We start from the raw sequence: 14,946 nt of genomic DNA on the forward strand, positions 1-14,946 counted from the left end.
CACGAATGATGCATAAAAAACAAGTTTCAGGGCGCAATTTGGACATATCGTCCATTTAAATGAACAACCTCACTGTTCGTAGAAACCCACGTCCCACTTTGGGGGCAGTTGCGACATACGGCCAGCAGGAGGAGCTCGAACAGCTCGAAAGAAGCAGCGTCTGTGTCGACGTGTATGACTGCTCACCGTCAGACTGCTGGCGGCTTCGGCCCGCAAAGCGCCCTGAATATCCACACTGCCAGCACCGCTTTAAAGGGGACATCTTCTGTGTTGCTTTTCTGTAATAAAAATCTGGTAGTGGCAGTAAAAGATCAAAGAAGAGAAAACGCAGTGCTTTTTCTATTAACCCTTCATCTGTCTTTTATTCAGACAAGTTTAACTTTCTCTTCCTCTGTGCGGTGTGATCTGAGACATACAATGCTCAGCTTTTTTTTAAAGATAATACATTTAGCATTAGTAATGTGTATGAAACTCGACGTTTACTAGATCCCATTCCTTCTTTCTTATTTCAAATTTCCAGCTCTCTGCCCTACCACCCTGATGTCATGAATGACTGCTTGAGCTCTGGAATGGTACGAACAACCTTTAAAATAGCTGCAGTGACCCCCTGAGCCTGAAAAACCAAACATGGTTCTGGACACCCTAAACAATTTACATCCTATATCTAACTTGCCCTTTTTTGCAAAGCTTGTATAATGTGCTGTTACATCTCATTGCAAATAAGCTCTTTAATGCTCCAACTGGAATCTCAAAACAGTTAAATAAAAGATGGCAGAGGAACAATATGAGTCTTGCACCAATAAAAACTTTATTATTTACATACATTGGCCACTTGCTCAATTTACTAAAAAAAAAAAATAATTGACAGCAGAACATGACAGAATGGAAAAGACAGATGAGACACAGTGCGTCCCCATAAGCATTCCCCTCACTCACCAGAATTACAGCCGTTTGTATTACAGTACCTCAACTTTCCATTTCAGAAATACATCCACTTACTTCCATATTCACACAGACTACACGTATACTGTATATATGCGCATTGGTATGTATATAATCTTACAAAACATATATACCTCTTTTATGGCTTTCACAAAATACACATAACACTTATTAAAGCCACAGATAATCTTTCTTTTAAGGTATCTTTTTTTTTTTTTTTTTTTTAAGAACAGCTTTGCTGGACTGCCATCATGTTTAAATTAACATCTAGAAAGAAAGGTGTCTGATGAAAACAGACCGATGATGACTGAGGGAAGCTCTGTGCTGGAGCAGCGGAATCTGAGACTCCCGGCCGCTCGGCTCTGCTGCAGCCCCTGGCGGTCGAGTTCCCGTCAGGCCAGGAGAGCTCTGATAGGCAACACTGAAGAAATACATTTACAGGACAGAGCATGTTTGTGCAGACATTAAGAGAGGGTTACAGCCTCCCTGGAGTTCTTGAGCTGACACAGGGGGCTCGTTACACCCTTGTCCATGGGGGAGACTGGAGCATTGGGAAAAGCCGACAGCTGAACAGAAAAGCAGCAGGAATACAAAGACGCTCCAGGGAAATGAGACCCCAGGAAACGGGAGCTGCTGGGATCCCCCATCGAACTGGGCTGTGTCCGAGCCTCACACACACCTCAGACATGGTCGCTCAAATCAACTGAACGACCCGAAATAAAAATATTTAATGTCCAGTCATGTCAGTAACGAGACCAAGGGAATCCGTTTGCACCCGGGGGGGGGAGGACAGACTGGAAGCCCCTCGGCCCAGCTGGGCCCAGCAGTCGAACACCAAGCTCCAGGCCTTCCCCCAGAGGGACAGATATGACTCCCACTGCACAGCGATTTGGTCCGTTTCTGGGTGTCAACGCCCGTCGTCCTCTCGGCTTCAGCCCACGCTGATGGCAGACAGACGGCGCTCTGGCCTTGTTCGTCCCGAGCTTGTATTTGGGTTTCCTCTACCCCCGGCCCTGCGGCACACCAGCAAGACACCACAGCCCCACCGCGGACAAGACAAAGCAGCTTCACAGGGAAAAAGCTAATTCTAAGGATAAGCAACTGTATGTACAGAATCCGATAAAAAACATGATTAAATGTAACCGATGTGGATGAACACACATGGCAGTATCACTGGCCATAGAACAAAAAGATCTATATAAATACCAGAAACAGTTCGTAAGTTTAACATAATCCAGCAGAAATAATTTGTAAGGACCTTTGGCCTTGAAAAAGGCTTCGAATAATGTTGCATCAGAAACCGTTTTCTCCATTGTTGACATCTGAATTTGTTTTAACTGTAGATTGTTTATGACTTATTAACTACTGTACACAGCAAGAGGAAACACGTTACAGAAATCTTCACTCAAAATCTGCACTGATCTCTGCTTCACCAGGGCAGCCAATGGAAAGGGAGACTTTAAGCAGCTGTCCCTGGTGAGCCAGACCAGCACAGATCTCACAGTGCCGACACACAGCAGCGCACTGGGCAGAATACAGCTGCTGCGCGTCCGTCCCACACAGAATTAGAATCTATCCTGCCACCAGTAGCACACCAGCAGCGTTCTGACAATACATGGTTAAACTTGATGTTTTTGAAAGAAAATGTGACTTTAGAATTATTGCCATGACGTCTCCCACAGTGGAGCTGACCTGTGCTAGCAGGTGGGCACGGAAAGCCCCGATTCCTGGACCAGGGGAGAAGCTGTCAGGATGCCAACAGCGGAGAGAACAGTGTCGGTGCCTTAAGGGTAACGCTACAGGTTCTTGTGGGCCCACCAGCTGAGCTGCAACATTTAGGAATCCAGACCTGTCCCACTATCCACAAGCTCACGCACTATCTGTCCCTCAGATTAGAAATATTCTACGAGAGCATGTTCACTCTGTACTTCACCCTGGAAAAGAGGATTAGTCACAAAACCGATAACATCCGAGTCAAGAGAGTTCAGCGACTCTCCCGAGTCCGAGAGCTCCCCAGTCTTGTTTTTCCTCCACTGTCTCTGTCGCCTTTAAACAGAACTGCTGGACTTTCGGGCTGGCCCATTTGCTCTGCTGAACTACTGATACAACCAGCTCCTTAACTGTTCCTAATAATTATCAACAGAAAGATCAGAAGGCCTGTGGTAGCAAAAACGGAGTGGATTGGAAGTTCCACAAGCTGAGTCATCCGGCATTTCAGTTTTCTCTTCATGTTGGCTGCTTCTGAGCACCGGAGTTGTCCTAACCTAGTAAAGCCTCTTAGAGGCAGATTCTCCTGCAGTGTAGTCTTGGCTCTTCTGGTGCGTTTGAAAACCCAAGGACTAGGAGCAGCATGTCTCCCACGTTGGGTTGTGGTAAAAGTACAAAAAGAGACAGAAATCCTTTTCACCCAAGTTCACCAACTTACAATACAATAAATCAAGTCATTCACCAGGAGAAAGATTTCAACAACAGAACAGCTCACTGGCTAATTGTCAGAAAACATCAATCCTTGATTACTGGCAGCATTCTTCCAGACCAATATGCTCTTCAGAGAAATGGGAACTGTTTGCAAAAAGAAAATTTAGAATGTGCCTTCTGTAATTTCCTAAAAAAATAAATAAAAATAAATAAAAAAAGATGATGACATAAGATGGAGGATGACCCATATATCTAATACCCTTAAAAACCCACGGCCAGAGGGGAGGGGCGAGACTGAATCAACATCACTGACGGCTCTTGACATTTCTGGGTTCTTAAAAATATTGACACTTCGCAAAATCTCATCAGCTGGCAGTTTGTTCTTCTTCTGTGAGCCACTGCCGCCGAGGTGAAGGTAGTGTTTTTTAAATGAGGCCGGCTCACATGACGGACTCCTTCTCGCACGTTCTGGAGACATCGCTGTCTGCCAGCACCTCCTCGGCCTTCTTGATGAGGGGCGTGCCCTCCTCCTTGAGGGGGAGGTCATCCCCCAGCTTGACCTCTGTTAGCTCTGCCCCCGCACTCTTCTGGGCATTTCGGTCCACAGAGAACTGCAGAAGCCCCGCCCCAAAGGCATCGCCCTCCACGTTGATGACAGTGCAGGTCCGGTCACTGCAGGGGTGGTAAAAGAGACAAAATCCACTCTTACTCATTGGACAAGGGCTGAGAGATCTCACAGCTAGGTCATCTCAAACAAGCTACTGCATCTGGAGGAATCTGTGCCCCCTATGAAACCTGCAGCACGATGGCTCTCCAGAAGCCTGCCCTCCCCAAGATGCACTCCACACTTACACTAGCCAATCCACTGCCAGGACGAGGGAGATGTCGTTTGTGGGCAGGCCCACGGCCTCCAGGATGATGGCAAGAGTCAGGACGCCCCCTGCTGGAATCCCCGCTGCGCCGACACTGGACGCTGTGGCTGTGACCCTTCCAAGACAAACAGAGCAGTCAGCATCTTGTTTCATCCCTCGAGAAGGCCACCTGTCTCTTAGAGGCGCCGAGGAGCAGTAGCGCTGCCTCTGGAGAAGACGGCGCGCTCGCTTTCTGACTTACAGGATCGTGATGACCTGGATGAAGTTGAGCGGGTAGTCGTTGAGCTGGGCGATGAAGACGGCAGCCACGCACTGGAACAGGGCGGCCCCATCCATGTTGACCGTGGCCCCGATGGGCAGGATGAAGCGGCTGATGTGCTTCGACACGCCGTTCTTCTCCTCCACGCACTTCATCATCAGCGGCAGTGTGGCAGAGCTGTGGGCAGCAGACAGGCTGGGTGAGACAGGTCGCAGGAAGAGAGAGAAAGAGGCCAGAGCCGGGCGGAGAGGGGCTACCTGGAGGACGTGCCGAAAGCTGTGGCAAGCGCAGTAACAATGCCCCATAGGAAGGTGAAGGGGTTCTTCCGGGTGAAGACGAAGTAGATGAGGGGAAGCACCACCAGGCCATGGATGATATGGCCCACAATGCAGCAGCAGATGTACTTCCCCAGGCTGGTGAACAGAGTGGCCACATCCTCCATCTCCACGATCTTCGCTGCCACTAGGAACATGATACCAAACGGGGCGTACCTGCACACCACAGAGCACAGCACCGGGTTAGAGACACACCTGACAGAGAGAGACCTGGGCGGAGGCAGAGAGACTCACACTCACCACATGATCCAGGACACCAGGATCATGGTGGCCTCATTGAAGGAGTTGAAGAACTTGATGAGGATCTCGCCCTCTTCACCAAGCTTGCGTAGCGCCACGCCAAACACAATGGCGAACACCACCAGGCCCAGGATGTTCATTCCATCTGCGTCAATGCCAAAGGGCACCTACACAAGACAAGACCAAGCCTTCAGTTGTACACTCCTGCTCAGAGAATCCCCATCACAGCTGGCTAATGGCAGCTTAGAATTGTGTTTGGGCCAATTGTCCCAGTAAAAGTCAAATGTTTAGATGAAGATGACTGTGAACCATTCCACCAGGATATCAACACATGGCCAATACTTTTCTGTTCCTAGTTATCTGGGATAAAGTTTTCAGAACTACCAAGCCCTTTTCAGGAAGCCATCACTCAAGACAGGATAATAAAAAACCCAAAGATCTGTATTTTTTTCAGAAATATCCTTTTTTAGAATAAGTCCCTAAGAAGAAAAGAAGTGACAGGCAGAGACACAATGACTGTCCTTACCTTCTCCACAACGATGGTAGAGTTCAGATACACCCCTGTTTCGTCTGTTATGTTCTTCGTCATGTTGACCAGCTTGTAGCTCGTAGTGTACTGGAAGAGAATACAGACACACGGATTACCAGCAAGAACTAGAGTCGGGCAGAACCCTGCCAGAGAGCCGCAGTGTTCCGTGACCACTCCACCCCCCAGCACAGCCCACAGCTTTGTCTTCCCTTCCACACTACAGTGCTCGAGATTCTGGACCTGTGCACTATGGCAGTAGAGACATTAGCTAGTGTAATATAATACACTTGCTGGACAAATTATTAGGAACGAGCACAGAACAATAGCTGGGCCCCTGCAAGCAGTAGGAACTATTAGACCAGGACAAGGCAGGTGTCTCACAAAGCTCTTAGAGAACATCTCAAGCCCACTGCCATCCCTCGTGCTTCCAGAATTGCCCTCAGTTCAGGTCGTAATGGGGAGCAGTAGTGTGTGGGACTACCTGCCCGTCCCACCAGCTCCACCTACATTCAGTGGCATGTTTCTGGGAATGCAGAAACGCTCTGTTTTTCACTCTGCAAACCAGTCACTTGCGACTGAGAGACTGTTCCTAATATTTTGGCTAGAGAGTGTAGAGTGACATTGCTGTGGAAACGCAAGGTTGTCTCACTGGCACAGTCCCCTTCACAGATCTTTCTGACTCAGGCAGGAGAATTCACACTTACTGACTGGAATGCTGCAGCCACCAAGTTGGAGGGAAAGATGTTCCTGTGAAGAAACAAGAACAAGTCATTACCCAGTGCTCTCTGCTCCCAGTGCTTCAGTCTTCTTTTGGTACCTAAAATAAGGAGCAGATCTGCAGCTCTGACAACAAACTCATGCTGAAACTCTCCAGGTGCTCCTGGGAGCTTTCCCCACAATCCCAAATGTTGATCTACCAGGCACCAGATTGCATATTTAAATGCCTACCCAGCTCTGCACTGCCTTTAATACACCAATGTGTCCTTGTGTTTTTAAATGTATCATCCCACTACACGAGCACTTGCATAAGGCCCTACAGTGCTCAGGAGGCTGAGCAAGTCGATGATGGTGTTTGAGCCCGCTCCTTTCCGCTCTGGGTCTGCTCTGTGTGATGTAACAGGGCTCCACACTGTTGTTTACCTCAGGCTGTTTTAGCTCAGGATGCTGTCTGTGCCCCGGATTGTGCTGAAATTCATAACGAGACCAGCTCAAACCTGGCAAGCCCCTGCCTCCGGAGGGATTTACAGTAATATGGGATTAACACAAAAACACAGCAGAATCCATCCTGCCCCACCCCACCTCAGCCTGACCTAAATATTTATTGAGTTCTTTGCTCCTCACTGTCAGAGCTTGTTGTACTTTGCTCTACATGCACTGTTCTTCTGCCTTGTTGTGTAACATACCTCAACAGTCTTAACCTGAAAATTGTAAATCCACTGTTATTTTTTAATATACCATTAGAAATCACACAATTATTAAATCTAGTCTCCTTTCGCAAAGTTGCTAACCAGAAGATGTTTTAAGTAATTAATAATTAAAGGGTTTATTACTCTGCCACAAGCGCACAAGGGTGACAGCGCTGTGCTCAGCCCGTGAAGTTTCCTTGGTAACCGAACCCTGCTGCAGGGGCCATGTGTTGCCTTTTGCCTTGGCAACCCGCTGCCCTAGGTGTGCACTCCAGGCACACGAGGAGACAGTAGACATGAGAAGCTGGTGTAATGTACTGCACTTAAATGGTTACTAAGTACTATAATCCTTGGAATGCAAGACCAAATTTAAAATTAAATTCTCCTGTCTTTTGGTGGAAGAACACTCCTCAGTGGGTGAGGAATGCATGTCCCTGTCTAACAGCACGTCTCTGGGTCGCTGCCCCAGCCTGGCTGTGACCAGGCGCATTCGGAGGCGCTGTGAGCGCCCCTTCCTGGAGGCTCGCTAAATATATCCCTGGAAAGAGTGGCTGATGCCTCTCGGAGGATGTGCTGTGTCATGTCTGCAAAATGCTAAACGCGTCTACATTTAGAAGCCTGAGGACATGCCAATGTCCAGGGCAGAGCTCTGAAAAAGGTTGCGAAACCCCTCAGTAGGAAAGGAGATCTGGATGTTTATGTATATTCTGCTTGTCCAGATAAAGTGAAGAAGCAATAAAGCAAACCGAAATCTTGGGTACATAGAAAACCATGTGGAATTCAAACCAAGGGAACTTCCACCTCATCTTTACAAAACACTAGTACGACCTCTCCCAGCACCTCGTGTTGCCAAGTAGAATATTGTGAAGCACAAAGGATATTCTAGCCTTAGTAAAGATTCAAAGAAGAGCAACTAGAATAAAGCCAGTTCCCAGGGAATTGTCACGTACAGGGTAAAGGAAACAAATCTCTTCTGTCCAGACCAAGGGAAATTTGATCCAAGTTAAGAATATCAAGCAGTAACTAAGACTGTCCGATTCAAACGCATTATAGCTGTGCTCCAGGGAAAAGACATGCCGGTATCATTACTACGTCTGTGCAGACACTTCCTTGTTGTTCATACCCAAGAAACATATTGCGCTCTAGAGCACAGCTTTGTGTAATTTATCATTTGTGCACACAGCTGTGTGTGACTCGAGCAGCCTTCCTACCGAGAGACCGAGAGCACTTGGCGTCACTTCAGCCGTGAGCTGGTGTGAGGGAGCGAGAGTCGCGTGGAGCTGTCACAGTGGTCGAGACGCACTCAGCTTCCTCTTCACACTGGGTAGCGACACTTTGACATTATTCTTTAACACACACAGCAGTACGATTTGAAATCGCTCAGATCTGCACCTGAAAACTCGACGAAGCATGAAAGCACAAGCAGGGGCTGTGTGTAAGAGCTGGATTCTGTTTCTAAAGAGCAGCGATGAGACCTTCACCAGGCTTACTGTTCACACCAACAATCACTCTGTGAGGATGAGAAGGGTCTGCAGACCAACTGACAAACATCCTTTAATTGCCCGTTGTCTTTCTCCTGCAACCACAAATTATTTCATTTTCAGTTACTGTCATTGTTTTCTTTCCTGGGAAAATAGCAAGTTCCCACAACTTCCCCAGGAAGTCTCCAAGACTCTTTGACTATATTTTAATCTGTTTTCCACAACAGAACAGCAGCCCTGGCAGATACCCCAAACCTCAGCTCTACTTCACCTCCTGGTTTCAGTCCTCAGTTTCCAGCTGAACATTAACAGCAGAGTAAGGTTATGGTCACCTGCAGCAGACCTCAGACAAACAGCCTCACTGGCCAAGAAGTGCTGGTCTGCTGCAGCCACAAACAAGGGGCACAGAGCACGATCATATGACTAGAACAGTACAGGTTTCATGTCCAAGAGGAAGTGCACCTGTTTCTCAGCATGTGACTAGTTGCCTAAACCTCAACATATTACCCAGGAATCCCTTTTCCTTCTAGTAGGTTATCGACTTCTGTTCTGCTGCTCTGAGCAACACCTTTCAACTCAAGAAAATGCTGAAGGAGACATTAGTTGTGGTCTGTTTTCTTCTTGGCAGAATGCCTAAATCTGCTTTTCTATGGGTCAAATGAAGTCACAGTCCTGCTACCCTTTATCAGGCTAAACAAACGCACCTAGCACTCAGCTGAGCACATCTTTCCAATCTTCATTGTGGTCAGCAGAATACGTGATGGTGGATAAGCTGTTTGTGGGGCTGGGGTCCAAGACGGCTGTTGTGTACAGTACTTACCCCAGCGCACCATTCGACTGAGCCATGATTCACCTCTGTGAGGGCCTCCTGGCTAGGAACTTAAACCTCCGGAGGCTTTTCTCCTGATGACTGCTTTTTACTGAGCTGTGAGTGAATGTATACTTTAGGTAAATTTCTGAACTGAGAAGACAGTGAAAGTGGACATTTTCTGCAAAAGTGATTTGAATACCAAACTAACATGCTTCTGATTCTAGAAGGACTTGATGTTGACACACACTGCCACTGCCGAGGTACAAATAGGCAGTGGGTTGATAAAATTTAGTAAGAGAGGTTTCTGTAGTCTCCTTGTCAGGGAATATGAAGCTGATATCCGACACTCTGAAACCATCTAGGAAACAAGCTCTGCCAGTTTCAGTGTTTCTTAGACAATATCAAGTCCAAACTGATTCCTGTATAATTTACAGGGTATTCTAGTTCAGGGCTCAGGAAGTTTTTTTATGGACCCAAATTTAAGAAAATCCCACAGGATACAGACAAGGCAATGAGACCTGTTCCAACATGCTGCGATTCTGTAAGGAAGAGACGACTCCAGAGCAGCTAAAACAACCTTGTATACCCCCCCCACACAGAGCGAGCAGAACCCGGGCAGCACCACTCACACCTGCGACACTGCTCTCACTCTCGGGACCAGCCATGTTATTGTGGCGCCCATGTCCACATAAGATAAGGCCACTTTATTGGCCATATACAATTTCTTGCATTAGGAATTTGTCTTTTTTGCATACCCCAGCTTGCTCTCCATGAGACACACAGACAGGGAGAGAGAAGCTTGGGGTCAGAGCGCAGGGTCAGCCATTTATACAGCACCCCTTGAGCAGTTGTGGTTAAGGGCCTTGCTCAGGGGCCCAACGGAGTAGTAACTTCCACATTACACATAATCACACCCCCCCCTTTTCAATCCTCCCTTTCATATTATGAAGCAAAAGTAATACTTGCACTATTTTACAAAATGGTGTTGGAGGACCCTGATGTCACCACAGATACAAATGAACCGCCAGGAGAGGATGTGTTAGGTGAGCACAGACAGTGTTTTCTTTAGTGTCAGGGGTGTTTTTTCGGTTTTCAGTCTCTTGTTTGCCTGAAGGGAGAACATACAGGATCTGAGGGCTGAGGAGTTTCCCAATGTTTACAGTGCTTGATTGCCTTAGGTTATCAAATCCCATAAAGCTAAAAGCTTGAAGACTGTTTAGCGATAAGAAAATGCAACTGCTGGCAGCTTAGTATTTGTTCCTTTCAACTGCTCAACATGACTTTTTACCTTTAAAGAAACTTTAAATTCCAGAGTTGGCAGGAAGAGCAGATTCCTCAGACGGAATATTCTGAAGAGCTCAACAGAGGCAATGTCACCAGGTTGACAGCTTGAGGCTGTGTGTATATCTTATTCACATTTTTACAGTAAAGATGCAGATTGTTTTTTGCAAAAGGCACCTGTCTCATAAACATTTCATAACCCAACACAAAAGGTGACAGGAATAATACTAATAATAATACTAATAATACTCGTGGGTGCAATCAGCACATTGGCCATTTGGATGAAGGTGGCCTTACATGTGATGCACTGATTCAGAACAACAAAAGCACAAAAGAGCAGTTAGAACAAGAAGGAGCCATTCGGCCCATCGAGCCCAACTGGTAGCCTGTAGCTTATTTATCCCAGGGTCTCATCCAGCTGCTTCTTGAAGGAAGCTAAAGCACCCACTTCCACAACATGGCTGGGCAGCCTGTTCCACACTCCCACCACCCTTTGTGTAAGGAAGTGCCTCCTGTTCTCCGTTTTAAACGTACTTCCTCCGTCTGCGTTTCACTGTTCAGTTGGACTCTTTTTTGATACATTTGTATCCCCAGAATCTTCCCTGTTCAAGAGTATAAGAAGGACCAGTCAGTGCAGGACATTCCGTTCAGCCCCAGACGTCAGCTGGCAGACACTCAGGAAAGACTGAGGCACTCATTCGGTGTAGGATAATAACAATGTGGTCTTCCATTGCAAGGCAAAGGGTGCCTGTTTACAGCGGCCGTATAACACCTGGAACTGTCTGTAGTTCCAGATGCTGGAGGTGTGAAGGGTGCTGGGAGCCAGATAAACTACAAAGCTCCAGCTGTGTGCAGCAGTCAGTCACGACTACCGGTGGGAGGAGAAAGGCAGAGTACTCTCACAGCTGGATTGTCCAGCCCCTGTGTTCTGTCAGTCTCACACCGACCGTGTTCCACTCGGACCTGCAGAGCGCTTGTCCAGTGGCTAAAGGACGCGGAGTCGTGCTGGGCGCCGCCGGCCGCTGGAACAGGGCTTCAGGTAAAGCAGCCGCTGGCTCCTCTGGCCCCGCCCTCCACACGATAGATACATCAGCAGCTTTTTGCTTTTTTTGATAAAAGGCAGTAACCCCACCCCCCAAAAAGGAAAAAATAGCTTCATTACCAGAACATCAGATTCCTATATCACAGTCCGTCTACATCAGGCCCCTTGCTTGGGTTAGCGTCTGCTCCACTGGATGTTGTCGCACACTAGTTCAATGACAACCGAATTGATATTTCATGTCTTGTCTTTCACCAAGAAATGTTCAGGCACATCTTGTAGTAACCCCCCACACACCCACATCAGTACACAAACAGATCTGTGCCCTCAAGAACTCTTCCCTGGATGAAGGTCTGCTGTACTACCAGGAGAAAACAAGCAGGAATATTACCATTCTCCCCAGCAAATACTTTCACAGCATCTGTTTTACATGTAATCAAAATGAATAAATCTATTAGTGATATTATATACTGCAGTTGTCGTTTTCTGTATAAACCGCTGTAAATTATTCTAGTTATTCAGATTATCAGATAAAATTTACCCGGGATAACTTGGCTGTTCATTTTTGGCGTCGTTAATTGTTACGCTCCAACTCCAAACTGAATTACATAGCTCTCACAGATCTCACTCCAAGTACACAGGCAGACTTCGGGCCAAAAAGAACAGAATGTGCTGCTTTTTGTCTCCCGTTTTAATAAACATGTTTCGTCTGCGTCGGCCGAAGCGCTCCGGATTTTTGGCAATTTCACTTCCTGGTTTGTGGTTGGCATGACACTGGCTCGCGAGCCGCTGTTAACGCTCCACGTGTTCAACGCCGAGAGCGGCACAGGCTTCTACAGTAGCTGTAATCGCGATGCGTGATTTTATCTGCTTATTCGTTCACAGAGAAACGGAAAGGTCTCGCAGAAGTCTTCAGAAATGCGTATTGTTCAAAGTCTTCCCCCCTAAATACTCTTATTTACTATTTTTGAGAAATTAGGTAGAAATATGATGCTAGATAAAATCATACAAAGGGTACCCTGATCCACAGATGTTTTCGTTTAAATAATTGTTTTTTTTCTTACTGCTTTCTTACTATAAGACACCGTCTATACTTCATACGTCAATGAGGAGATATGACATCATTATCATTTATAATACTGTACAGAACGTGCTATTATACGTCCTTTGGCTTGTTTAAAAGATTAATGCAGCGGACAATGCAGTACAAAACAAGGCGATAAGAGATTAATTACGTTTTCATGTCAGTCTGCTTGAAGGAACAGGCACGAACAGTGTCTTCCTTTACATTAACGTCCCTGTGTGTACAAGAGGCGCCCGGTACGTGCAGCACACCCGGACACGGGCCGGCAGAATGACACCGGACTCGCGGGTGAAGCAGCGCGAGCGAAGGCTATCCCAGCACGCGCGCTCAGACTTGGCTGACGCAACGCAACACAAACTTTGCCTGACGCGCGCAGGGGTACAAAGGCAAACGCGGACACGTTGTTGAAAAAGAGCGAAGACACAGCGTGTCGCCCTGCCAGGAGACGCTCGGAGCGGACCGAGCCGGCTGGCGCTGCCGGCGGGACCCGTACCTGATCAGGTCCAGGAAGGAGTCCACCACCTCCTTGGACTCGGGCACCCCATCGTCCAGTCCGGCCACCCTGGGCTTGGCTCCCGTGACGCTGCCCGGCTGGATGATGAAGGCCATGGCCACCCCGATGGCTGACGCGATCAAGGTGGTGGCCAGGAAGAAGAGCATCGCCCAGCCGCCCAGCTTGCCCAGGGCCTTGGGGTCCAGGCTGGCGGCGCCGGACACCAGGCTGCACACGACCAGGGGGATGATGATCATTTTGAGCAGGCGGATCAGCAGCTCGCCGGGGAACCCGAAATAGATGATCTGGGTCCGGCTCAGTTCCGCGTTCCTCACCCCGAGGCCAATCAAGACGCCGACGATGACCCCGGCTACGGTCAGGATCACCATCAGGTTGGCCAGGACGGCGCGCCTGACCCTGTCCATCGCGGTGTCCGTGCGGGCCGGCTCCCTGTGCCCCTCCGCGCCGTTGGCCACCCCCTCCTCCTGGTACACCTCCCCGTTGGAGGTGCGTTTCGCGTCTACGTCCAGCGCCGTTTTTTCAGCCATCTGCTAACTTTTAACCAGCAAGCCAAGGGATACAAATTCTAGAAAAGTTCAGAAAATAAAAACCGATCTACACAGAAGACAGGTCCGGGAACTGGAGCTCGTGAGACACAGCGGGCTCCAACTGTACGCGCTGGCAGAGTGAGAGCTCTGCCGCGCGGCGGAGACACAGACATACCTTCCACTCTTGCATCATGCGTGACGTCACGACGCTGTGGAACAGCCCACTCGCAATGGAAAGGGGCGGATCTCATGCACAGGGACTCGCGTGCTGAATGGCAGTTTGGGAGCGACACGAAGACACGAGAAATAATGACGCTGACGTAGAGCAACTCTTTGAAATTGAAAATATGCAGATTTGTCCAATACAAATGTTAAGTATGTAACCGATTGTGGATATCATTTACAGTCTGTATGTATAATATTTATTTATAGGCAGGCTACTTCATTTTCAGAATTCGATTTCAGAATTTTCATAATGTATAAATATATAATTGCAACGTATTAATATATTTGAATATAATATATTATATTTTGAATATTGAATATTGAGGATAATATTTGGTGCTAATACGTCCCTAACATACAGATTCGCCTCTGCTAGTTTCGTGGAGACCCAGGGCGCGCAGAGAGCATGAATTCGGCGTCTCAGTGCGACGCGGCTCCGGGTTTGCTTTAACTTCAGCGAGTCGGAAGTGTGAATTCAGCAGCAGCTCTTGCTCTCTGTCCAGCCAGCCGGTAGCGGCTGAGTACCCCCTGTGAATAAGGGCTACACTGCCCTTGTCCCCGGCATCGCCTGTCAACGGTGACACGATTAGTAGTCTCCTAGCCTCCTAGGAATGCTTCGCCGAAACGTCAGGGAAACTGGGAAAATGTGCTTTTTAAATTTGTTTTATTATCCGACGATTATTCATGCTGCTGAAACGCGGAACTGTTAGACCAAGCCGCCCGACTCGAGGGCAGAATTCCACAGCAGCGATTTCGGGAAATGACGTAGCCCCGCCCTCACCCACCGGCAAGTTCTGCCCTGAAGAGGGTGTAAAAATAGGAATTTAAGATGAACTGGGGAAGGAGATTGCTATTATTCCCAATTTGTTACAGATGGCACTCCATGAAATTATTGTGCCTGTTATTCGTGTGGACCGAATTACTAACCTCAGAGGTGCCCTGCACAGAGGTGTGCATTATGAATAATAACAATCTACATTATA

At 47.8% G+C, this 14,946-nt stretch overlaps 1 protein-coding gene across 1 annotated transcript; it reads right to left on the minus strand.

Moving 5' to 3' along the window:
* Positions 1 to 789: 789 nt before the first annotated feature.
* Positions 790 to 14,718, minus strand: slc1a5 (solute carrier family 1 member 5). Its single transcript, XM_088627296.1, has 8 exons — positions 13,191 to 14,718; positions 6,300 to 6,342; positions 5,593 to 5,682; positions 5,067 to 5,233; positions 4,749 to 4,982; positions 4,474 to 4,668; positions 4,213 to 4,347; positions 790 to 4,032 (listed from the first exon to the last, which is right to left on the minus strand). The coding sequence occupies exons 1-8, from the start codon at positions 13,736 to 13,738 to the stop codon at positions 3,801 to 3,803; spliced, it is 1,644 nt and encodes a 547-aa protein (XP_088483422.1). The 5' UTR covers positions 13,739 to 14,718; the 3' UTR covers positions 790 to 3,800.
* Positions 14,719 to 14,946: the final 228 nt, after the last annotated feature.

The sequence above is a fragment of the Lepisosteus platostomus genome, chromosome 4 (genome assembly GCF_059453375.1).
Source record: "Lepisosteus platostomus isolate fLepPlt1 chromosome 4, fLepPlt1.hap1, whole genome shotgun sequence".
NCBI classification, from domain to species: domain Eukaryota; kingdom Metazoa; phylum Chordata; class Actinopteri; order Semionotiformes; family Lepisosteidae; genus Lepisosteus; species Lepisosteus platostomus.